Raw genomic sequence first — 26,036 nt, 5'->3', positions numbered from 1 at the left:
GCAGAGAAAGGAAGGGACAGGGGTGGACTGAAGACAATAGAGAGAGCACCAAACTCACCTCAGGAAAGACAGTGGTATTAGTTTGAGGACTGATTCATTAACCCTCAGGCACTGGGGATGAATAGAAGAGACCATGACCATGCTGTCTGTACCTTTACAGTTTCAGGGCTCACATTATGTTCAATACATATGCCTTGTGCTATATGCAGATATACCATTTGCTCTATGAGCAGGAATTGGCATCAGAATACTTGTGATTGAATGTTGCCATGTAAGCACAGGTTGGTTGAGGTCTAAACATTTTTTTACTGGCAATGACGTAGGATGACTGCTTGAGGCGGTGCCCCTCTCTGTGGTGCTCCCTCAGACTCTCCGCCCTTGGAGGCGTTTCAAAGCTCGCAGAGAGTAATGATCAAATATCGTCTCTATCTATATAACGTTAGCTAGCTAACGTTCATTTGCCTACCAGAAAGACCCCCAGGTAACCAAAAGGCCTTTATTCATTGGTTTGCGTGTTAGCTTCCTACTGAAAGGCGAGCCCGCGCTTTCACGCGGACTTCGACATTATTGTTCTGCGATTTCTGGGCCCTGTGGTTCGCGGATGGATTAGCTTTGTGGCAGACAATAGTGAGTCTTATTGTGTGCATATGTCAGCTTAATACAATGTCATCATGCTTTATATTTTACTCCACGTTATACTGGTTGGTGATAAAGTATCCTTGTAAAAAGTTAAAATGGATGGTTGAGTTTTGGGCGTGTTGACAGGCGCATCTAGCTAAGTTGCTAGCTACTGTTGCTAACCATTATTAGCTAGCTTCAGTTGATGTTGTCAGCTGACGTTTGCAAGAACAGTCTTAGCTTAGCATCGTTAGTTAGCTAACTAGCTGTGCATTGATGCTTAACTGTGCTCCTTGATTCTAAAGTATGCGTATATATATATATATATCGTTATTTGATTTGCGGGCGAGGTTCTGTCAATAATGTTTATCATTAGCCTAACGTTAGCTAGTTAACCTATTGAGATTGTTTGAAGATGGAGCCTTTTCCAAGCCTTTTTCCATCATGCCATACATGTGTTTTATTGTATTATCATTGAACACACTATGTTTGGCATTACTTAGCTAACTAGTTAAATCGATGTTTGCTAGTGTCGCAGACTCGCAGTTAATTCATGTAGCTAACTTAGCTAGTTAGTTAGTGTAGTTAAGCCATCTAACCTTACCCAGCCAAAATATTGAACTCGCCCCAGCCAGTCTGCCATATCATAGCTTTTTGCCAGACTCTGTTGCCATGTTATTTGGCAAATCTTTACATATCACTCAGCTAATAAAACCATATAGGTTATGTTTGCAAGTAACTAATTTGGCTAGCTAACGTTAGCTAGATAACTAGACAGATGGATAGATGACTAACATATTGTTGACGAAATATGCACTTCATGTGTCAAAGCTGTTTACCCCAAACTGCATGGATCAATATGAAATCTGAAAAGGCAGCCTCTCTCCTGCGAATGCATTAGGGGAGAATCGCATGGTTTGTCCTTTCAAATAGAGCTGTAGCACAGCCATTTTAACCACAACTAGCGGGGTATTGTAATGGCCACGTTTTGTCTTTTAGATCTCTACTTAGACATTGCATTAGAAAAGCTAATGGTTCTACTGAATTATGTCTGCACTTTGCACACAAGTGCTATTGGTGTGGGCCAGAGTATCATACTGATGCTTTCATAAATAAATTGCATGATGTTTTCTAATTTCACGTTGGTATGATAACTATGGAAATGACTGCACTATTGACATACCAGCACTCATTCCAACTTAAAATAGATGTCACATAAAAAATGGTGACTCACTTTGTTTTCATATTTCCATTACAGTTGAATTTGTAAGGCCTAAGGCAAACACACAGAGGTCATCATGGGTGACGACAGTGAGTGGATGAAGTTGCCCATCGACCAGAAGTGTGAACACAAGGTGATTACCCCTTAAACACACTAAAACAAACCTGACTTTCCTCTGTGTTGAATCCTTGCTGGATGGGTTTCAGCAGCGGTGGTTTTGTTTCATAAAATGTTATCCAATAGCACACCTAGTATTTTCATTGTAAGATCATTTATAGAGCAGCTTTTATTGAACATGGTTTTCCCCACAAAAACATCTCATTTAAACTGGATTTCCAGCAGCATAGAGCTAGACTGGAGAAGGCTTATTGGCTTCTTACAAAAGTATAACTAATACAATAGTATAACTAATCCCGCTCTTCAGTTTCTCTCAAATGATCGAAACCCCTTACTGGCTGCTTCAATCACAATGGATTATATGCTAGGCCAAGCAACAGCCCAATATAACATCCAAAGAAGGCCCATTTTAAATTAGTTTCTCTACTCTGGCATTCCAACTAGAATCTGGATCACATCACCCTATCACTTAATTATAAACTCAAAATGACCTTGACTCCCTCTCCTCACAATGCTCACTATTCTCCTGCTTCATCCCAACCAAGGTATGGAAAGCCAGACTAAATGGCTATGAAGAAGCCCTGAAGCTCTTCCAGCGTATAGAGGATGAGAAGAGCCCAGAATGGGGCAAATACCTGGGCCTGCTTAAGAAGTTTGTGACAGACTCAAATGCTGTGGCCCAGCTCAAGGGCCTCGAGGCAGCACTTGCTTACGTTGAGAAAGCTCATTTGTCTGGCAAGTAAGTATTAAACCTACATCTGTCATCTGACTTGTTCTCAGTCTTCAGGCTACTTGAATATGTCCTGATGTAAACACTGTATAGAGACTAATGAAGAGGCCTAACTTATAGCCTGGGTCTACAGGGTAGGTGATTTCATAGAATTATAATACGTGACTCATCGTAATTCTATGGGTGAATATAACAACAGTCTCCCAGTGAAAGCTTTCTGTTTGTGTTATAAGTACTGCTCTCTGTGTGAATATTGGCTTGTTGTGGAAAGCTCCAGTATGCTGCAACACAGTCAGGAGAAATGTGATGCCTGTCTGATATTTATTTATGGCGTGAGTCAGTCTGACATCATATCCATCTATTGTGTGCAGCCTATTGGGCAAGGATTACACTATTGAATGACTGGTAGATACTGAGTTTAGCTAAAAGGTGGTATTTCCAGATGACCTCATACACCTCCTGGACAGCTTCAGGTTATGAACAACATGGTATTATATTGCATTCTACAATGGTATCCAATGTCAAGTATTGTTTCCACAAACCCTTGTTATATGATGTACACTCTACAGTATGTATCCCACATTTTACAGAATTTCAACAGCTTGTATTTGAATGGTTGGCTAAGTATTCTTCTCTGTATTGTACTTGTGTTCCAGAACATCAGGAGAGGTGGTGTCTGGAGTGGTCAGTAAAGTGTTTAACCAGCCTAAAGCCAGGGCCAAAGAGCTGGGCTCTGACATCTGCCTCATGTACATAGAGATCGAGAGGGCTGAGGTGGTTCAGGACGAGCTCATCAAAGGCCTCGATAACAAAAACCCTAAGATTGTTGTCACCTGTATTGAAACTTTAAGGAAGGCACTTAGGTGAGCTGTTCAATTTCTTAGATTTCCTAGAGATTTCTCCAACCAATTAATTCACTTTTTTTTTTTTTTTTCATCGCTATTTTCATTACATACATAGCCCTAAATTCTGAAATGTAACATGATTTTTATTCTTTAATTTCCAGTGAATTTGGCTCCAAGATTATTACCCTGAAGCCAGTGGTGAAAGTTTTGCCCAAACAGTTTGAGTCGAGAGAAAAGGCAGTCCGAGATGAGGCCAAACTACTCTCAGTAGAGATCTATAAATGGATCCGGGATGCCCTGCGACCTCCTCTCCAGGGCATCAACTCTGTTCAGGTGAGATGACACTTCTGAACACTTTCTTTCACATCCTCTCTTCTGAGGGGAGGGACGTTGGACTGTCTCCAATAATAGGATTATAGCATGGAATTGTGGCAAGACAAATTGAGATGCAGCCAGAGTTTCTCTATGCTCATGTGCAATATGGGTCTCCCTAAATGCCGGAACAACCGATGAATGGGATGTCTAACAGTTGGGTTTCTTCCTCTTTCTTCCACAGTTGAAAGAGCTGGAAGAGGAGTGGGTGAAGCTGCCAACAACGGCCCCTAAACAGAGTCGCTTCCTCCGCTCCCAGCAGGCCCTCAAGGCCAAGTTTGAACAGCAGCAGGCGGCTGGAGGAGACGAGGCAGACGGTAGGCTTTATCATAAATAGTTTTGATGTTCACATTTAAGCCTTTTTCCTAGCCTGGGTGCCGGTGTGTTTGTGCTATCTTGCCCACTCCTTATGGAAATGTTGGCTAGATGGCACAAATAGATCTGTGACTAGGCTGCTTTTTACCCCTTGCAGCTTAATTCCATTTGTGGAACAATTGATCTTCATCAATGGCGTTTGAGAATGAATTTGTGCAATGCTTTATATCTTTGTGAAAGTGAACTTTAAATGCCCAGGTGTTGTTGACAGACAAGAAGATTGACGTATGATGGAAACTGGTCTTGAGAAAGGCCTTTGTGCTGAAGCGTCGACATCAAACCGTCTCCAATATATCCCCTCTTGTCTTTTTTCTTCTTCTATACTCTTACTGATGAGATGGGTCTAGGACTACAATATCAGATGGTCTCAGTCTGTAAACTCTTTCAGGAGATAATGATGACGAACCTGCACCTCAGGTTGATCCTTATGAGCTGCTGGAACCAGTGGAGATCCTCTCCAAACTACCTAAAGACTTCTATGACAAAATTGTAAGTTTGGGCCCCTGTGTTTTAGGAAAGGCCCTATTGGATCTTTGGATATGATGTAATGCTGAATGTGTCTAAATTATTTTATATGATGAGTTTCACTGCAAATTTGTTTCCTGTAACAACTATCTGATTTTTATTTGACCATAGGAGGCCAAAAAATGGCAGGAGAGGAAAGAGGCCTTGGAAGCATTGGAGACCTTGGCTAAAAACCCTAAATTGGAGAACGGTGACTATGGGGACTTAGTCAGAGCACTAAAAAAGGTACAGTAACATGCATATCTGCTTAATGGAGATGCCAGGGATCCTGGGAAATGGAATGCGTCTCAAGGAATTAGGTCAGTCGACAATGAAAAATCTACTGAACAACTCTGTCTTGTTTTCCAGGTTATTGGGAAAGATGCAAATGTTATGTTGGTGACCTTGGCAGCCAAATGTTTGGCTGGACTAGCTGCTGGGCTCCGGAAGAAGTTTGGAACATATGCAGGACATGTAAGTTAACTAGGTAGCTATCCTCACAGCAGAGGGAACATCTCTTTATACATCTTGATTTCTGACGAAAAAAGAGAAGTACTTATATATTATGCGCAATGTTTTCAAGGTGGTGCCAACGATTTTAGAAAAGTTTAAAGAGAAGAAACCTCAAGTGGTCCAGGCCTTGCAAGAGGCTATTGATGCAGTCTTCCTTACTGTGAGTATACTGTTTCATCCAGTGTAGATGCATATAGATTGCATTTGGATTACTGTCACAGTGATATTTGGGTTGTTAATAGTTCTGCAATTTCTTGATTAACCCGGAAGCCAGCCGCTCCAAAGTGTCGGAGGAAACACCCTACAACTGGCGACGTGTCATTGCATGCTCCCGGCCCGCCACATGAGTCTCTAAAGCCAAACCCTTCCCTAACGATGCTGGGCCAATTGTACGCAGCCTCATGGGTCTCCCGGTCGCTGCCGGCTGCGACACAGCCTGGGATCGAACCCAGATCTGTAGTGACGCCGCTAGCACTGCTATGCAGTGCCTTAGACTGCTGCGCCACTCGGGAGGCCCTCAATGTCTTGTTTTTGACACAATGCTATCAATGTTTTTCAGACAACTCTCCAGAATATCAGTGAGGATGTATTGGGGGTGATGGACAATAAGAACCCTTCCATCAAACAACAGGCCTCTCTGTTCCTGGCCAGAAGCTTCCGCCACTGTACCCAAGCCACATTGCCAAAGAGCATGCTCAAAGCTTTCTGCCCTGCATTTCTCAAGGTATCTGAACATTTCCTATTTCTAAGCAGGCAAATTCAGGGCTGGTTTCCCAGACACAGGTTAAGCGTTGTCCTGGACTAAAAAGCATGCTTAATCAAGACTCTAACATTGTAAATGCTTTTTAGTCTAGGGCTAGGCTTTATCTGTGTCTGGGAAAATGGCCCTCTGTTCAGATTATGCTCTGTCCTCCAATTTGTGATTGAGTGTGTGGAGTAATGCTCCTACTCCTGATCTCTTGATTAACCCTCTCAGCAAGTGAATGATTCGGCCCCAGAGGTGAGAGATGCTGCGTATGAAGCTTTGGGTACAGCCATGAAGGTGGTGGGTGAGAAGGCTGTCAACCCATTCCTGGCTGATCTGGATAAACTCAAGCTTGACAAGGTGAGGCTAGGGCTGTTGCGATGACCGTATTACCACCACACCGGTGATCGCAAGTCATGAAGGCAGTCAAATTCCACGTGACCGTTTAGTCATGGTAATGATGATTCTCCAAGTTCTAATGCTGCTGCTGATCATTAGTAGCCTACCGAACTTGCTAACTGCCTGGTACTCAGCACTCTATTGTCCCTCTAATCACTCTGACGTCAATGCAAATGTACTCAAATGTACTCAAATCTAATCAAACATGAGAGCTCATGTTGAGCAACATTTCTATAGGCTATGCAATTGTGTGAGAAAACAGAGTGATGGCCTCTGCTAAAAAGAGGATCCCATCAGCTTTCTATAGGCTAGGCCTACTATATTTATTTCTCAACTTTCCTAATGTTAAGCACATTGCTTATCTTTACAACAGGAGTATAGCCTACCTGGCTGGCATGAAAATGAACCACGGGAAAAGTCTCCTCCATTCACTATTTAAGTGCATAGATTACATGTTTTTTTCCCCGCTACCCCTGTTTGGAGACAGGACCATTGTCATGCACCTGTCTAAATCCAAACTTCACACGTATATGTTGATGGATTCTGGGTACTAAACTCCTAATCTTGGGATAAGGTTAATTGTCAGGTATCCTATTGAAATATTGAGTGCTCAGGTTTAGAGGGTCTACACCAGAAGTTAATGGGTATCTGTAGGAGGAAGGTATATAGTGTGTGCAACTAAGCTTGGAATGTACTGATTGCAGGAAAGCGTTCACATGTGGCATGGCCTTGATAAGGGGAGAGAGCCATGGATTAGTGATGAAGGGGGTCTAGGTCAGGTCACATTAAGGGAGAAATAAAAGTTTATGGCCCGTATCACTTAAGTGTCGTGCCTTGCAGTTAAGATACAATGTTTGTACAGATGTGTAGGAGACTCAGCCTATGAGGAAGGGTTAAAAATCTGTGCTTGTGTGTAAAGGTTTTTGTCTAATGCAGCTGTATTGATCCTCTGGGAAGAATAAACTTGGTTTAAGCTTTCATAGTGTCCGTCGGGTTTTTACTCTGAAAATTAGAACCTGACAAGATTTAAATCAAGAATAGTCTGATGGGTGACAATATTAGCCTATCACTTGTGAATGATATATTATCACTTGTGAATGATGCCCAGTATAAGAAACAATGCATTTTTTTGCGTGACCTTTTCAAATCAGTCGCACACCTCATTTAGCTTAGCCCATGGGCCTTTGTGTTTTCATAAGGTTTGTATCACAACTAAAGTGGCCAAATAACGTCTTAAAAATGAAGCACATTAATCCGCTTTACAAGGGGTGTAGAGCCTAACTGGCGTACATAAGCAGCACGTGAGTTTCAAGTTTGGGGAAGATAATTTTCACCATTAAAAATGCACCTTTATAATAAAAGCATTACATGTATAATCGCACTTGCGATCACTTTTGATAATGGTGTTTTCCACTAATGGAACATTAACGCTTATAGCCTACTATCATGTGTGCATTGCTGCGCTTATAATGTGAAGAAATATCCTAATAGTTTATCAACATATTTTAAGCCAAATGTTCTGATCTGTTGCGTCAGCCACATTGTGAAAAATCGTGTTTTTGATGCTAGTGGTTGTATTAGTTTGGAATCTATCTCATCCCACAACTGTCCCAGACTATGTTTGGAATATTTATTTCTCGCACAGAATAGGTGGACTTTTGTACTATGGGGGATAGTAGATTGACATAGACTAGTGCTTTTGCTGTTTGTTAGGCCTACTCATCTTGTTGGCTGACGAAAAGTAAATATGGACCGTTCTTCCAATATGCATCTCGGAATTGTATAAGGACGCACGCAGTTGCATCCCTAATGTCTGTCTACGCTTGTAGCCAATGAGTAACACCTGATCACGTGATGGAGAACCATGTGAGTGAGAGGTGCTTCGGAGCGCGCAGCACTCAGGGAGAAGGGCACAACGCAGCACTCCGGGCCAAGGGCACAACAGCCACTGGCCGCAAAAGGCATCGTTTTTTTATGGTGCATTATGGCCACACAAAGGGATGCCGTCGGGAAATTCGAGGCATTATCAAGTGCTTGTCAAATTGTGAATAAGAGACTGATGAAGTGCGACTTTTCAAGTGATCATTAGTCACATCATGCAGCCTTACAATGTATTAAATGTAAACATATAGTCCAACGTTTGTAGAACAACTAAAGTTAAATTAATAACTCTAAATTAAGCATATAGGAGTACATCTTTTTTTCTTAACCGCTCAACACAGAATAGCCAAATGTGCGCACTCAAATCATTTGGAGAAAATATCCTTTCTATTTTAATTCGGCTATGTTCAATTGTAATTCTTCATACTATAAAGTAATGCCACGGAATTCTAAGCAAATCTTGTCTGCTAAATAAACTAGTGTAGCCTGCAGCCATTTGTCATAGCCATATCAGGACCTAACATGAGGACAACTCAAAGTATGCTATTTTGTTCTTCTGAAATAGACTACATTTTCTTCATATCATATTTCTTTAGACCTAAAATAAATAATGGATTTGTGATGGTGTAGGCTATATTAAATGGATTTAAAATGTAGATGTTCCAAAGGTCTGCATCAGTGGCTTGTATGGAAGCCAGGAGATGCTAAATGTGTTTGTCAATTACCATGAGACCGACAGTTATTTGCGTGACAATTTTGTGACCGCCACAGCCCTAGGCAAGTCTATATAAAAGATGTATCAGTCTATCGTTTTCATATATATAAATAAAATTATCTTGTTGCTTATCCTGTGAAAAACTAGTTTACCCCTTCAGACTAGTTGAGGCCAATGTGATGAGTTCTTTATTGGATAAGGGTTCTATTATGAGTGAGTGACGTTGTACCCTTTTTGAAGTTTAGCCGTTAAAGAATTGACAACAAATGAAATGACCTGACCTCCATCTCTAAATGAACAGATTAAAGAAAGTGCTGATAAAGTGGAACTGCTGGGAAAGAAAGGTGGTGGAGGGGCGGAGAAGAAGGCACCTGCTGCAAAGGTAGCACCGCCTGCAAAGGTTGCACCGCCTGCTGAGAATCCAGCTAGATCCTCTGGACCACCCAAGAAGGCCTCAGCAGCTAAGGTGTGATTTGGAGATTAATTATACAATTAAAATGCAAATAAAGCCACTCTGGTCTGAGACAACATTACAAAGTGAATCCCAGGCTACCAGTTTTGTTTACTAGGCTCACTACACTGCTCCTAATGAGACACAGGAACCATAGGAATAATAATAGATTGCATTTATATAGCGCCTTTCCATCTACAGTAGGTGCTCAAAGCGCTTTACATAGTAAAGGGGGGAAACTCACTACTTCCACCACCAATGTGTAGCAACCAGTTGGGTGACGCACAGCAACCATTTTTTGCCAGAACGCTCACTATACATCAGCTATCATGGTGGAGAGGTGAGGAGTGATCAATACCAATTGGGGAATCGGGCAATGATTAGGTGGCCAACTACTACTAAAGTTATTTTTTTTGTGTTTTTCATTATTTTGCAGTCTGGTGGACCTCCTAAGAAAGGGAAATCTGCCTCTGCTCTGAGTGCCAAAGGAAAGAAAGTTCCTGAAACAAAGGAATTCATAGAGACAGAGCTATCGGTAAGTTGGCTCATAACGTTTCACGGCTGTTTCGCAGATTGTAATGTGCAGCCATTTCACCGTAGGAATACTCAGTTGCGTTTTGATGCTTTAGTAATCTGTTTCAATATGAGTGAGGCAGTCGTCTCTATGGTTGGCTCTGACCCTGGTTCCTCTCCAGGTTTCTTCTTTCTAGGGAGTTTTTGCTCTCCGTTAACTTGAGTGCGTTCTTATGTCTGTGTCCACTAGATTGAGATATGTGAGGAGAAGTCGGCCGCGGTGCTCCCTGCCTCCTGCATGCAGCTGCTGGACTCTGCTAACTGGAAGGAGAGACTGGCCAGCATGGAGGAGTTTCAGAAGGTGACTAGTTTTGACCTTGTATAGTTTGACTTCTTTTTTGCTCATACAGTGCAATTGGAAAGTATTCAGACCTCTTCCCCTTTTCCACATATTGTTACGTTACAGCCTTATTCTGAAATTGATTCAATTGTTTTTTCCCCTCATCAATCTACACACAATACCCAATAATGACAAAGACGAAACATGTTTTTAGATTTTTTTTGGCAAATGTGAACAAATAATCTGGGGAAGGTTACCAAAACATTTCTGCAGCATTCAGTATCCCCCAAGAACACAGTGGCCTCCATCATTCTTAAATGGCAGACGTTTGGAACCACCAAGACTCTTCCTAGAGCTGGCCGCCCGGCCAAACTGAGCAATCGGGGGAGAAGGGCCTTGGTCAGGGAGGTGACCAAGAACCCAATGGTCACTCTGACAGAGCTCCAGAGTGCCTCTGGAGATGGGAGAACCTTCCAGAAGGACAACCATCTCTGCAGCGCTCCACCAATCAGGCCTTTTATGGTAGAGTGGCCAGATGGAAGCCACTCAGTAAAAGGCACATGACAGTCCGCTTGGAGTTTGCCAAAAGGCACCCAAATGACTCTGACCATGAGAAACCAGATTCTCTGGTCTGATGAAACCAAGATTGAACTCTTTGGCTGAATGCAATGCGTCATGTCTGGAGGAAGAAAGGCACCAAAAATGTCTGAACTGTTTTTGCTTTGTTATTATGGGTTATTGTGTGTAGATTGAGGGGGGGGGACGATTTGATCCATTTTAGAATAAGGCTGTAGTGTAACAAAATGTGGAAAAAGTCATACTTACCAAATGCACTGTACCTCATAATAAAATACATTTGTGTTCTATTTAATTTGGTGCTTTTGCTCATATCATGAACATGCTCCATACAACATAATGGTATTGTCTACTGAATTCCAGTGAATTTTTTGGCATCTACAACTGGCATATAAACCTCTTTTTTTAATTTTTTTATTTTTTTGCTTTAAAACCTGTTAGGGACAGACATTCCGCTAGCGGAACGCCTCACCAATATCCAATGGTATAGCGTGGCGCGAAATACACAACACCTAAAAAATGCTATAACTTCAATTTCTCAAACATATGACTATTTTACGCCATTTTAAAGATAAGACTCTCGTTAATCTAACCACACTGTCCGATTTCAAAAAGGCTTTACAGCGAAAGCAAAACATTAGATTATGTCAGGAGAGTACCCTCCCAAAAATAATCACACAGCCAATTTTCAAGCAAGCATATATGTCACAAAAACCACAGCTAAATGCAGCACTAACCTTTGATTTTCATCAGATGACACTCCTAGGACATTATGTTATACAATACATGCATGTTTTGTTCAATCAAGTTCATATTTATATCAAAAACCAGCTTTTTACATTAGCATGTGATGCTCAGAACTAGCATACCCACCGCAAACTTCCGGTGAATTTACTAAATTACTCACGATTAACGTTCACAAAATACATAATAATTTTAAGAATTATATATACAGAACTCCTTTATGCAATCGCTGTGTCAGATTTTAAAATAGCTTTTCGGTGAAAGCACATTTTGCAATATTCTGAGTAGATATCACGGCTAGCTAATTTGATACCCACCAAGTTTGGCACTCACCAAACACAGATTTACTATTAAAAAAAAATTGGATTACCTTTGCTGTTCTTCGTCAGAATGCACTCCCAGGACTTCTGCTTCAACAACAAATGTTGTTTTGGTTCGAAATAATCCATAGTTATATCCAAATAGCTCCGTTTTGTTCGTGCATTCAAGTCACTATCCGAAGGGTGACGCGCCGGCGCATTTCGTGACAAAAAAAATCCATTACCGTACTTTGAAGCATGTCAAACGCTGTTTAAAATACATTTTTATGCGATTTTTCTCGTAAAATAGCAATAATATTCCAACCGGGCGACGTTGTATTCGTTCAAACACTGAAAGTAAAACATGGAGTCGTCTCGTGCACGCGCGCTCCAGTGTCATTGTTCTCAGAAGGACCACTCACAAAAACCCCTGCTGTTTTTCGCCCAGAGACTGGAGAGCTCTCATTCCACTTGCTGGCGCCTTCCTAGAGCCAATGGAAGCCTTAGAAAATGTCACGTTACAGCAGAGATGCTGTATTTTTGATAGATATGCCCTAGTAGGAGAACAAATTGTCAGACAGGGCACTTCCTGTATAGAATCTTCTCAGGTTTTGGCCTGCCATATGAGTTCTGTTATACTCACAGACACCATTCAAACAGTTTTAGAAACTTTCGGGTGTTCTCTATCCAAAGCCAATAATTATATGCATATTCTAGTTACTGGGCAGGAGTAGTAACCAGATTAAATCGGGTACGTTTTTTTTATCCGGCTGTGAAAATACTGCCCCCTATCCCTAACAGGTTTTAACCTACCTGGGGATTACATGTGTAAATAGGTTATAGACATGGTTTAAGTGGCGGCGTCATGTACTGTTATCTTATGCTATGTTCTTTCATGTGATTGTCATCAGGCTGTGGAGCAGATGGACAAGAATGAGATGCCGTGCCAGGCTCTGGTCAGGATGCTGGCCAAGAAACCAGGCTGGAAAGAGACTAACTTCCAGGTACAGTATTCCAACTTTAAACACTTACCGCTAAAATGGAAGTATCACAATAAAATATATATTTTAGTGTACAGTCCCTTTTTTGGTATTGGACCTTGTTTTTGTCCAGCTCCTGTCATTTATTTTGGATGCGTGTAGAAAGAAAACGTATTCACTAGATGAATCCGCCCACATGCCTCTGTCTGCATAACTGACTTTTGGCTCTTGGGTTTGTTCAGGTGATGCAGATGAAGCTCCACATTGTGGGTCTGATAGCCCAGAAGGGCTCCTTCTCCAAGACGTCTGCCTTCGTGGTGCTGGACGGCTTGGTTGATAAAATAGGAGATGTGAAGTGTGGGGGTAAAGCCAAGGAGGGCCTGACTGCTACTGCCGAGGCCTGCTCCCTCCCCTGGACTGCTGAACAGGTCTGTTGTTGTCAGTATTTGTTTATGACACTGCTGTTCTGTTAGTCTGTTGTTTTTGAATGAAAAGAACAAAACTAAGAAATATGGCAACGTGAGTAAGATAAATATCACAGGGGTTCCACTATGTCTGTTGTACAAAATATATTACCAAATATTTCATTTTCTGTTACAATGTGTGCACTGAACTGACATGCATGATTGTTGATGACGCTCCGATGTTCTGATCAATGTCATTAAATAGTCTATAATGGACATCACAGCGGCGCTCAACTCAGACAGCAGTGTGTAGCCTACTGTAGTTGCTGGCAAAGGCATTCAAAGCCGATAGTAGCACTGGAAAGTATTAAATTATCTTTGCCATGTAATGGTGTTAATGATACTAAATCAGATTGTAATGTGTAGTTGACCTATGACCTAGTCTGTAGTTACTGTGTGTTCTATGCAGGGTAAATATTCCTCTCAAGGTGCATTCAAGTCGGGAGAGCCATAAACGTGTATTCTGACAAGCAGTCAGTGCACAACAATTCTAAATGCAATTGCAAGAACACTTTTGAAAGTGGCTATGGCAAATATTTTGAAAGCAGTTTTGGCTTTTGATTTTTGGATTTTTTTTTTTTAAGAGGGGAATCCCAGTTTTACAAATGCAGTTTTACAACCTGAGTTTCAAGCATGGTTTAGGCGCAGCTGTGCAACAGAGCTCTTAAAGGGGCATTGTCATCTTAAAAGGACAGTGACATACTTCGTAATATACAGTTGAAGTCGGAAGTTTACATACACTTAGGTTGGAGTCATTAAAACTCATTTTTCAACCACTCCACAAATTTCTTGTTAACAAACTATAGTTTTGGCAAGACGGTTAGGACATCTATGTGCATGACACAAGTAATTTTTCCAATAATTGTTTACAGACAGATTATTTCACTTATAATTCACTGTATCACAATTCCAGTGGGTCAGAAGTTTACATACACTAAGTTGACTGTGCCTTTAAACAGCTTGGAAAAGTCCAGAAAATAATGTCATGGCTTTAGAAGCTTCTGATAGGCTAATTGACATAATTTGAGTTAATTGGAGGTGTACCTGTGGATGTATTTCAAAGCCTACCTTCAAACTCTTTGCTTGACATCATGGGAAAATCAAAAGAAATCAGCCAAGACCTCAGACAAAAAATGGTAGACCTCCACAAGTCTGGTTCATCCTTGGGAGCAATTTTCAAACGCCCGAAGGTACCACGTTCATCTGTACAAACAATAGTACGCAGTTATAAACACCATGGGACCATGCAGCCGTCATAACGCTCAGGAAGGAGACGCGTTCTGTCTCCTAGAGATGAATGTATTTTGGAGCGAAAAGTGCAAATCAATCCCAGAACAACAGAACCTTGTGAAGATGCTGGAGGTACAAAAGTATCTATATCCACAGTAAAACGAGTCCTATATTGACATAACCTGAAAGACCTCTCAGCAAGGAAAAAGCCATTGCTCAAAAACCACCATTAAAAAAGCCAGACTACGGTTTGCAACTGCACATGGGGACAAAGATTGTACTTTTTGGAGAAATGTCTTCTGGTCTGATGAAACAAAAATATAACTGTTTGGCCATAATGACCATCGTTGTGTTTGGAGGAAAAAGGGGGAGGCTTGCAAACCGAAGAACACAATCCCAACCGTGAAGCACGGGGCTGGCAGCATCATGTTTTGGGCGTGCTTTGCTGCAGGAGGGACTGGTGCACTTCACAAAACAGATGGCATCATGAGGACCTGTTTTGTCATGTTTGACCCAAGTTAAACAATTTAAAGGCAATGCTACCAAATACTAATTGAGTGTATGTAAACTTCTGACCCACTGGGAATGTGATGAAAGAAATAAAAGCTGAAATAAATCACTCTCTCTACTATTATTCTGACATTTCACATTCTTAAAATAAAGTGGTGATCCTAACTGACCTAAGACAGGGAATATTTACTAGGATTAAATGTCAGGAATTGTTAAACTGAGTTTGAAATGTATTTGGCTAAGCTGTATGTGTACTTCTGACTTCAACTGTATATATTTTTTTCTCCATTTTCAGAGTTAAGTATAGTCATATATTCATAATATTAATGACAATCAGGATGTGTCCAATGGGATAAATGCAGGCTGAAGAATGTTAATCTATGTACATTTTATAGCCACTATGCTTCATCAGTTGGGCTACAGGTGATAATGCTTATTGCTAATAGCACATCTGATAATATAGACCATGCATAGGCCATACATGTTAAAATGATGTTAACATTTTTATCAACATGTTTGTTTTTGGGCCATTTCTGGAGGTGGACTCTGTTTAGTACATGTACAAAATGATAATTTTCCCCTAAAAGCATGATGATGGTCATGACTTTCAATACATGAAGGGAGTTTAACTTGGCCCCAACCAATCAAACTGAGATCCTCTTCAGTTTCAGTCATGGGCCTTTTTTATTTTTTCAACCGGTCCCTGGTCTGTAAACTATGATTTGACTGGTTTCTAGATATGATTCCACTTTCTCTAAGAACGTCGCCTGATGGTCCTAAGGGAACATTCTCTGTGGGACCTTTGTCTAGTTCCCTGTACGTTCCCAGGACATCAGAGGACCATTTTAGGACGTTCCCAGGACGTTCATGGACATCGTGTAGTTGTTCACTAGTGTGCTTCATCCCTCAGGTGGTCTCCATGGTTTTTGCACAGAAGAATCCAAAAAATCAAGCTGAAACCCTCAACTGGTTGTCTAACGCCATGAAGGAATTTGGATTTACTGGGTTAGTCTTAATTTCCATTATTGGAGGTGTATTCATCTACCAATAACAGTATCAAAGCCTTTAACGTCCTATGATTTAGATATTTGAATTCACCAAATCATTGTGGTAACACAAGTCTGCAGGTAGAATGCTTTGCGTTATAAACATTTATGATCATGTTTATCCCCTGCAGCATCAATGTGAAGGGTTTCATCAACAATGTAAAGACAGCGTTGGGAGCGACCAACCCTGCGGTGCGGACAGCAGCCATCACCCTCCTAGGAGTCATGTACCTGTACATGGGAGCTCCTCTACGCATGTTCTTCGAGGATGAGAAACCTGCCCTGCTGAAACAGATAGACGATGAGTTTGAAAAGGTAGGAAAAAACGTGTGAGCAACATGTTGAGTGAAGTAAACAATATAGTATTTGATGTGTTTTTTTCCCTTCTTCCTAATGACTGGCCTCTGTTTGAAATTTGTAGCTAGAGGTTTATTTAAACTTTGATCTGTTTGGTCAACATAAGATGAATCTCTTGTGAACCGACTATTTTAACATTCTGGTACCGTCGATCTGTCATCAGGATTTGGGCTGCATGAGATAACGAGCAGAATTAGTTCAGTGTTTGGATTTTCGTCTCTGGTTATTTAGACGAATTGGGTTTGGGCGAAGGCAGTGGTCCAACTGGGGGTGAGGATATCCAGCCTGAATAAAAACATCCAGAATTATCGGGGGGGTGGGGATATCCAGCCTGAATAAAAACATCCAGAATTATCGGGGGGGTGGGGATATCCAGCCTGAATAAAAACATCCAGAATTATCGGGGGGTGGGGATATCCAGCCTGAATAAAAACATCCAGAATTATCGGGGGGGTGGGGCTGAGGGTTTTATTTTGCAAGGGTGGAGACTAGTGATGTTAATCGGTTAGCTGCCGAAAATACATGCTTAATGGTCTATAGGTTGTTTTCATAATTTTGTGGAATTAAATTAGCTCGTCTATTTTCGTAGTCGTCATGCATTTAATTTATCACAGCATACAGACCCTAGTTTGAGGAGCTGAATAGCCTACCACCTGTCAGTCAGCACGAGAGTAGCTCCTTAAAAAGCCTGTAGGTTACTGGAGTGAAACCTGCTTTTATAAGCCCAGTCATTGGCAGCAAATAACAATTCTAAATGCAATCGCGTGTTTAACTTTGGTGGCCACGATATCAAAAAAGTAGCATTTCTTTTTTTGGTGAAGCGCACCTCCCATTTGTCTTTAGGATGCATAGGCTATAGACTGCTTACTGTCTTACTATCAGCACATCACACACTTCTTTTCAATGTGAGCTGGAGGCAGGGGAGTGAGCTGGAGGCAGGGGAGTGAGCTGGAGGCAGGGGAGTGAGCTGGAGGCAGGGGAGTGAGCTGGAGGCAGGGGAGTGAGCTGGAGGCAGGGGAGTGAGCTGGAGGCAGGGGAGTGAGCTGGAGGCAGGGGAGTGAGCTGGAGGCAGGGGAGTGAGATGTGAGCTGGAGGCAGGGGAGTGTAATGTGAGCTGGACGTTTTACTTTACTTCAAAGTAGCCATGCGAAAATCCATCCATAGAAGTGTGCAGGTAATTATTTTCTAAAGACTTCCTCATGCCATTAACCAGCATTTCTCTCCTGTTCTATTGGATTTCATATCAACTTACTTTCGTTGTCCAGAAGCCAAAGCCACAATCCAAGTCATATTAGCAACCCATCATAGTAGTTGCCATTAGATTCCCCCTTTTTGCACGTTTCTAACTGAGATTTCCGTCTGTCACATGAAAATGCTCGCCATTAGGTGTGTAGTTTAGAACTGTGTTTTCCATGAAATAACTGTTTTCCATTAATTGTATTTATTAGCTGCTTCATTACAGCAGTTGCTTGTTCAATAATAGGCTATAGCTTTTTGACTGTAAGACGATAGACTTGCGATTCATGAAAAATATCCAGTCCTTGTATGCATGCATGTCAGTATCAGGGAGGAAGAAGCGACGCGAGCGGTTTCGCTCTTGCCAAAACAAGTTCAATGCGATTTCTTTAGGCTTATTTTGGGCATAAGCTTGTCACCTGCCTTCCCGCCTTGCCATTGTTGGGGTGGAAACATAAACATCTTGTTATTATATGCCGATCTCTGATAGTATTTTCTGTTGGTCACGTCATTTTACTTTTTTATTTTTTAAATGTAACCGTTTGTTGAGGGTCAGTTAGTCTGCAGCAAAATTGACTGACATTTGCATCCCTAGTGGAGACTTCCCCAGACCAGAAATCTCAATTTGTAACGCCCCCCCCTCTTTATGGTTTAACTGAGATCAACATAAGATTGATGTCAGGAAGGCATATAAGAAATGTTTATATGCACAGGTATATATTTTCCAATGTGACTGAGATTGCTGCTTTTGCCTCTTCAGATGCAAGGCCAGTCTCCTCCAGCTGCGTTCAGAGGAACCAAGAAAGGAGGTGCAGAGGAGGACGGTGAGGAGGCAGACGAGCAGGAGGAGGATGGAGGAGGAGCACCTAACATCATGGATCTGCTACCTAGAACTGACGTCAGGTTTGAATTCACACACTACCTCACCGCTCCTTTTCAGCACTGTTCCATATTTTCAACAAGTATGCTGGATGTGTAAACAGGCCAGCTCAGTCCTGCTTCGATTGGTTTGGTGTGAAAAGCCCTATACTACTTGGACTATTTTGGTTTTGATGTTTAATGGTTTAGCCATTTCACCTTATGAATCTATTTTCTTCATCTCCTGTCAGTGATAAGATCACACAAGACATGGTGGATAAGATGGCTGATAAGAACTGGAAGATCCGTAAGGAAGGTCTGGATGAGGTGGCAGCAGTCATCTCTGAGGCCAAGTTCATCCAGCCCAGTATAGGAGAGCTGCCCATGGCACTGAAGGGCCGACTCAACGACTCCAACAAGATCCTGGTAAGAAATGGACTCTGCTCTGACAGATACCATGACATAAAAAAATGACCATTTTAGAGATCCTTAGTCATCTGTTTTTCTCCAGGATATTGGAGTATCAGTGCAAACATCATTTGTAGATGTCCTGCCATATTGTAGGTATTTCTGACACTGAATTATGTCTCTCCCCAGTGCCAGCAAACCCTGACTATTCTTCAACAAATAGCCGTAGCGATGGGCCCAGCTCTGAAACAACATGTTAAGAGCCTGGGCATGCCCATCATCACTGTACTGGGAGACAGTAAGGTAAAGACTATCATACTCTAAAATACCTACACAAAGGAATAGGTAGGCATTAGGATTAATGTGATAGAGGATATTATACTGTATGCATAGAACATACATAATACAAGCATAACAATCTCATTCCATTGATAGACTAGTGTAGAGTTATCAGAATCACTTGTCACTCTCTGTATTGGATTGAGTGAATAATGGTGTTGGCGCTCTGTGTCCCCTCCTCCCCTGTAGACCAATGTGCGTGCTGCTGCCATGACAACCCTGCAGGCCTGGGTAGAACAGACCGGCATGAAGGACTGGCTGGAGGGAGAGGACCTGTCTGAAGAGCTCAAGAGGGAGAACCCTTTCCTCAGGCAGGAGGTACAAACACAGCCCTTCAGGTCATCTCTTAGAATCTCTGTTAAAGCCTACCTCTTGTAGCTGGCAGTAATGTGTACTGACAATGTGGTTAGATGTCTGTCATGGGTATTGTGTGGATTCACTGGGGGCATTTGGACTGTTAAAAAAAGGGGGAGCATAATACCTCCAACCATGTTTGAGGAAGACCCATGTAACCCCTCCTCTCCCCAGGTGCTGGGCTGGCTGGCAGAGAAGCTCCCCACCATGCGTACGGTGCCCTCTGACCTGATGCTGTGTGTGCCCTACCTGTTCATTTGCCTGGAGGACCGCAACGGAGACGTGAGGAAGAAGGCCCAGGACGCCCTGCCCACCTTCATGATGCACCTGGGCTATGAGAAGATGTTGAAGGCCACTGGCAAACTGAAGGTACATTATGCCATGGAGGAGATGACTTAGAGACACTAACTCAAGGTGCGTTATGGATGAAAGAGACGACTAGGACAGGTTCAATTAAAGATAACTTGGCTAAAATATATCTACCAGAAATGGGTGAGGTGCAAGTTCATTGAATAGCTTTTGAAAACAATTGAATTACAGTAGATGGTAGAGTATAATTTGAATTACTAATTCATAGTGGAAAACAGAGCTGGATTCATAGTGGAAAACAGAGCTGGATTCATAGTGGAAAACAGAGCTGGATTCATAGTGGAAAACAGAGCTGGATTCATAGTGGAAAACAGAGCTGGATTCATAGTGGAAAACAGAGCTGGATTCATAGTGGAAATCAGAGCTGGATTCATAGTGGAAATCAGAGCTGGATTCATAGTGGAAATCAGAGCTGGATTCATAGTGGAAATCAGAGCTGGATTCATAGTGGAAATCAGAGCTGGATTCATAGTGGAAATCAGAGCTGGATTCATAGTGGAAATCAGAGCTGGATTCATAGTGGAAATCAGAGCTGGATTCATAGTGGAAATCAGAGCTGGATTCATAGTGGAAATCAGAGCTGGATTCATAGTGGAAATCAGAGCTGGATTCATAGTGGAAATCAGAGCTGGATTCATAGTGGAAATCAGAGCTGGATTCATAGTGGAAATCAGAGCTGGATTCATAGTGGAAATCAGAGCTGGATTCATAGTGGAAATCAGAGCTGGATTCATAGTGGAAATCAGAGCTGGATTCATAGTGGAAATCAGAGCTGGATTCAGTCTGGATTCATAGTGGAAATCAGAGCTGGACTCAGTCTGGATTCATAGTGGAAAACAGAGCTGGACTCAGTCTGGATTCATAGTGGAAAACAGAGCTGAACTCAGTCTGGATTCATAGTGGAAAACAGAGCTGAACTCAGTCTGGATTTCGAGGCTAGAATACATTGTCTTAGGTCAGATAGTGCAGTGGTTCATGGCAACACTTGCGTTAGAATGACGCCATCTGTGTGAACACAATGGGCTGGGGTATTGTTATTGGGTAGGGACTCACAAGACAATGGGCTGGGGTATTGTTATTGGGTAGGGACTCACAAGACAATGGGCTGGGGTATTGTTATTGGGTAGGGACTCACAAGACCATGGGCTGGGGTATTGTTATTGGGTAGGGACTCACAAGACAATGGGCTGGGGTATTGTTATTGGGTAGGGACTCACAAGACAATGGGCTGGGGTATTGTTATTGGGTAGGGACTCACAAGACAATGGGCTGGGGTATTGTTATTGGGTAGGGACTCACAAGACAATGGGCTGGGGTATTGTTATTGGGTAGGGACTCACAAGACAATGGGCTGGGGTATTGTTATTGGGTAGTGACTCACAAGACAATGGGCTGGGGTATTGTTATTGGGTAGTGACTCACAAGACAATGGGCTGGGGTATTGTTATTGGGTAGGGACTCACAAGACAATGGGCTGGGGTATTGTTATTGGGTAGGGACTCACAAGACAATGGGCTGGGGTATTGTTATTGGGTAGGGACTCACAAGACCATGGGCTGGGGTATTGTTATTGGGTAGGGACTCACAAGACAATGGGCTGGGGTATTGTTATTGGGTAGGGACTCACAAGACAATGGGCTGGGGTATTGTTATTGGGTAGGGACTCACAAGACAATGGGCTGGGGTATTGTTATTGGGTAGGGACTCACAAGACAATGGGCTGGGGTATTGTTCTGTCATCTGACTCTGTGTGTGTCCATGTCCTCCTCCTCCCTATAGCCGGCCTCCAAGGAGCCAGTGTCTGCCCTGCTGGAGAAGGCCCGGGCAGTGATGCCAGCCAAGCCTGCTCCACCACCTGGCAAAGCTGGCGCAGCCAAGTCTAGCAGCGACGGCGCCCCCACTGCAAAGTCAGGTTGGCTTGCCTCTCCATTACTGTCTGAATGATGGATGAGTCTGAATGATGGATGAGAGTTCATCCCCAATTGCACCCTATTAAGTGCACTACTTTTGACCAGGGTCCATAGAGCTCTGGTCAAAAGTAGTGCACTATGTAGAGAATAGGGTGCCATTTGGGACACAATGTCTGCCACCAGTACATTCCTTATGTGCTACACCAACTAAGTAACGTCAGCCAGGAGGGGATCTCTCTTTCCAGTGTTCTAATCTTGAGCAATAATCCAATCAAATGGTATTTCTAATGTGCGTGTGGAATTTACTGTGAAATGCTTACTTACGAGCCCTGAAAAGTAAGAAAATTTAAAAAAATTGGCAAATAAGAAGGAAAAAAGGAAATAGTCACACAATAAAATAATAAGGCTATATACAAGGAGTACTGCGTCAATAAAATAATAAAGCTATATACAAGGAGTACTGCGTCAATAAAATAATAAGGCTATATACAAGGAGTACTGCGTCAATAAAATAATAAGGCTATATACAAGGAGTACTGCGTCAATAAAATAATAAGGCTATATACAAGGAGTACTGAGTCAATAAAATAATAAGGCTATATACAAGGAGTACTGCGTCAATAAAATAATAAGGCTATATACAAGGAGTACTGCGTCAATAAAATAATAAGGCTATATACAAGGAGTACTGAGTCAATAAAATAATAAGGCTATATACAAGGAGTACTGCGTCAATAAAATAATAAGGCTATATACAAGGAGCACTGAGTCAATAAAATAATAAGGCTATATACAAGGAGCACTGAGTCAATAAAATAATAAGGCTATATACAAGGAGTACTGCGTCAATAAAATAATAAGGCTATATACAAGGAGTACTGCGTCAATAAAATAATAAGGCTATATACAAGGAGCACTGAGTCAATAAAATAATAAGGCTATATACAAGGAGCACTGAGTCAACGTGCAGGGTTACGAGTTATTTGAGGTAACATGTAGGTAGGGGTGAAGGTGACTAGGCAATCAAGGTAGATAATAACCAGAGTAGGTGTGTGTGTGTGTGTGTGTGTGTGTGTGTGTGTGTGTGTGTATTACCGTTCAAAAGTTTGGGGTCACTTAGAGATTTCCTTGTTTTTGAAAGAAAAGCACTTATTTTTTTCATTTTTAAAATAACATTAAATTGATCAGAAATACAGTAGACATTGTTAATGTTGTAAATGACTATTGTAGCTGGAAACAGCAGATTTAAAACAAATATTTTATGGAATATCTACATAGTCGTACAGAGGCCCATTATCAGCAACCATCACTCCTGTGTTCCAATGGCACGTTGTGTTAGCATCTACGTTTATCATTTTAAAAGACTAATTGATCATTAGAAAACACTTTTGCAATTATGTTAGCACAGCCTCACAAGTCCTCAACTGGCAGCTTCATTAAATAGTACCCACAAAACACCAGTCTCAACGTCAACAGTGAAGAGGTGACTCCGGGATGCTGGCCTTCTAGGCAGAGTTCCTCTGTCCAGTGTCTGTGTTCTTTTGCCCCTCTTAATCTTTTATTTTTATTGGCCAGTCTGAGATATGGCTTTTTCTTTGCAACTCTGCCTAGAAGGCCAGTATCCCAGAGTCACCTCTTCACTGTTGACGTTGAGACTGGTGTTTTTCAGGTACTATTTAATGAAGCTGCCAGTTGAGGACTTGTGAGGCTGTGCTAACATAATTGCAAAAGTGTTTTCTAATGATCAATTAGTCTTTTAAAATGATAAACGTAGATGCTAACACAACGTGCCATTGGAACACAGGAGTGATGGTTGCTAATAGTGGGCCTCTGTACTATGTAGATATTCCATAAAATAACATTTTTAAATCAACATTAACAATGTCTACACTGTATTTCTGATAAATTTTATGTTATTTTTATGAACAAAAAAATGTGCTTTTCTTTCAAAAACAAGGACATTTCTAAGTGACCCCAAACGTTTGAACATGTGTGTTGTAATGTGTGGGTAGAGTCCAGTGAGTGTGCATAGAGCCAGTGCCAAAGAAAAGGGGTGGAGGGGCAATGCAAATAGTCTGGGTAGCCATTTGATTAACTTTTCAGCAGTCTTATGGCTTGGGGGTAGAAGCTGTTCAGGAGCTTTTTAGTCCCAGACTTGGCGCTCCGGTACTGCTTGCCGTGCTGTGACAGAGAGGACAGTCTATGACTTGGGTGGCTGTAGTTGTTGACAATTTCATATTTATTTATTTATTTTGGAGTGTGGAGAGAAACTTCCTGACCGCTGTTGTTTTTTGTGCAGGTCTGTCTAAACCTAAACCTGTCATTGATGACTATGATGATGACGATCCTGAGCCTGAGACTAAGTCTAAGAAAGTGGTCAAGCCTGGAGCAGCCAAAAAGGTGTGCAATTGTTCAGCTTTTCTTTTGTATTAAGTTTATTTGTCAGGGACCATGTAGTTACATTTGATGCATTGTTCCACATAGTTGGACTGATAATGTTCATCTCCAGTCCCTGGGAATCTTACTTGCCAATGTCATGAAAATATCATTTCAGTACCATCTCATTCAGCTCTTGGCACACCAAACTCCTACAATGTGCCAGCTTTTCTCTCGGTGAAATTGATATTTCATTTTGCATTTAATAGAATGCCACCCAGGAATCTGTTGCGAGCTCGTATAAAGATAGTCAGTAGTCCTAAAAGACTTACAAAGGGGAAGCCTAGCAGCCAGCAGGTACATGGTCTGAGTCAAGCACCACTGTGTTACTAATGTGTGACTCAGGAATGACTAACTGGGTGGAGCCTTGTGTCGGGAGTTCAGACACTGCGCTCTGTCCAAGGCGTTGCACAGTATCTAAGACTTTTAAATCTAGCTTTATATTCATCTTTGTATTCTTGGTGAAAAATATGGTTAGTGTATAGCGCTTTTCATTTACAGGCTGAAATCACAAAGCTCTTTACATTATGAAGAGGATGGTGTTTTGGTGTTGTCTTAACCTTGGTCTTTGTCTGACCACACTATACATGAGTTTTACAGCTTTTATATATAGCTGTACATGTTGTAGTAATGTTTCTGTCTGTTAAACCTCTACCACATTCTGAGCACAACCCTTTAGCTTGTATCTACCTTTGGATCTTTAATGATGCTATTTCTGTGCTTTGTCTTGTAAACCTCCCCATCTCTCTCCCCCGTCTTCAGGGTGTGCTTGGGAAGAAGGCCCCGGTCACGAAGGCCAAGGATGAGGAGGACCGGTCTGGTGTCATCTTCATCCTGGTCCCCAATGGCAAGGAGCAGAGGATAAAGGAAGAGAAAGGGCTGAAGGCACGTCACCTTTGACCTTTTCACTTTTGATAAAAGTAGTGTGAGATTTCTCTTTGTAATCACTTGAAAAGGAGATGTACATCTCAATGTGAATTCTCTGGTTAAATAAAGAATAAATCAAAAATCAAAGTAAATTGTGCGGTGGAGATGGAAGCTAGAGGTTGCTGTAAAGGACAGTCATGTTTCATCTGCTCCCTGACAGTGTGTTCTGGATGCCCAGGATAAGACTGTTTGCTGAGCAAGACATTTTAACTCTTTATTTAATCTTGGAGTCCCATTGAGAGCAAAGTCTCTTTTGCAAGGGAGCCCTGCAAAAGTGTAAAGGAAAATATTGTTTTATTTTATCCTTTTATTTAACCTGCCAAATAATATTAGAACAAATTCGTATTTACTTTGAAAACCTTTCTTGCTGAACAAGAAATAACGATTGTAATGTGAATAAGAATGCTGATTTTATCATTCTTGACTAATGATAATCGTCTAACTTGTGATGCAGGTGTTGAAGTGGAACTTCCAGACCCCACGAGATGAGTACGTGGATCAGCTAAAGACTCAGATGTCCACCTGCTTTGCCAGATGGCTCCAGGATGAGCTCTTCCATGCTTCTGACTTCCAACGCCAGGTCAAGGCTATCGGGGTCATGGGAGAGGTGAGAACCTGCAGGAGACAGTGAAACGCACTAATGATTAGATGGA

At 41.8% G+C, this 26,036-nt stretch overlaps 1 protein-coding gene across 3 annotated transcripts in view; it reads left to right on the top strand.

Moving 5' to 3' along the window:
* The first annotated feature begins 326 nt into the window (after positions 1-326).
* Positions 327-26,036, top strand: part of LOC106561606 (cytoskeleton-associated protein 5-A) — a 43,335-nt gene continuing 17,625 nt past the window's right edge. For 2 of the 3 annotated variants that reach the window (XM_045688456.1, XM_014125724.2), the window contains exons 1-28: positions 327-481; positions 1,877-1,973; positions 2,503-2,696; positions 3,344-3,550; positions 3,694-3,865; positions 4,089-4,221; positions 4,668-4,768; positions 4,916-5,029; positions 5,153-5,257; positions 5,367-5,456; positions 5,856-6,020; positions 6,273-6,401; positions 9,338-9,502; positions 9,924-10,022; positions 10,251-10,361; positions 12,871-12,963; positions 13,182-13,367; positions 16,054-16,148; positions 16,321-16,504; positions 18,543-18,685; positions 18,892-19,066; positions 19,238-19,351; positions 19,577-19,705; positions 19,916-20,110; positions 21,890-22,022; positions 24,320-24,420; positions 25,219-25,341; positions 25,838-25,990. In XM_045688456.1, the coding sequence (XP_045544412.1) occupies positions 1,917-1,973; positions 2,503-2,696; positions 3,344-3,550; positions 3,694-3,865; positions 4,089-4,221; positions 4,668-4,768; positions 4,916-5,029; positions 5,153-5,257; positions 5,367-5,456; positions 5,856-6,020; positions 6,273-6,401; positions 9,338-9,502; positions 9,924-10,022; positions 10,251-10,361; positions 12,871-12,963; positions 13,182-13,367; positions 16,054-16,148; positions 16,321-16,504; positions 18,543-18,685; positions 18,892-19,066; positions 19,238-19,351; positions 19,577-19,705; positions 19,916-20,110; positions 21,890-22,022; positions 24,320-24,420; positions 25,219-25,341; positions 25,838-25,990 (3,666 nt within the window). In that variant the 5' untranslated portion in view covers positions 327-481; positions 1,877-1,916. Of the gene's footprint in view, positions 628-1,876; positions 1,974-2,502; positions 2,697-3,343; positions 3,551-3,693; positions 3,866-4,088; positions 4,222-4,667; positions 4,769-4,915; positions 5,030-5,152; positions 5,258-5,366; positions 5,457-5,855; positions 6,021-6,272; positions 6,402-9,337; positions 9,503-9,923; positions 10,023-10,250; positions 10,362-12,870; positions 12,964-13,181; positions 13,368-16,053; positions 16,149-16,320; positions 16,505-18,542; positions 18,686-18,891; positions 19,067-19,237; positions 19,352-19,576; positions 19,706-19,915; positions 20,111-21,889; positions 22,023-24,319; positions 24,421-25,218; positions 25,342-25,837; positions 25,991-26,036 lie in introns of all 3 variants that reach the window. The other variant, XM_014125723.2, reaches the window with a different exon arrangement.

The sequence above is a fragment of the Salmo salar genome, chromosome ssa10 (assembly GCF_905237065.1).
Source record: "Salmo salar chromosome ssa10, Ssal_v3.1, whole genome shotgun sequence".
In the NCBI taxonomy this organism is placed as follows: domain Eukaryota; kingdom Metazoa; phylum Chordata; class Actinopteri; order Salmoniformes; family Salmonidae; genus Salmo; species Salmo salar.
Note: the sequence above shows the minus strand (reverse complement) of the source record. Positions and strands in the feature narration are given on the sequence as shown.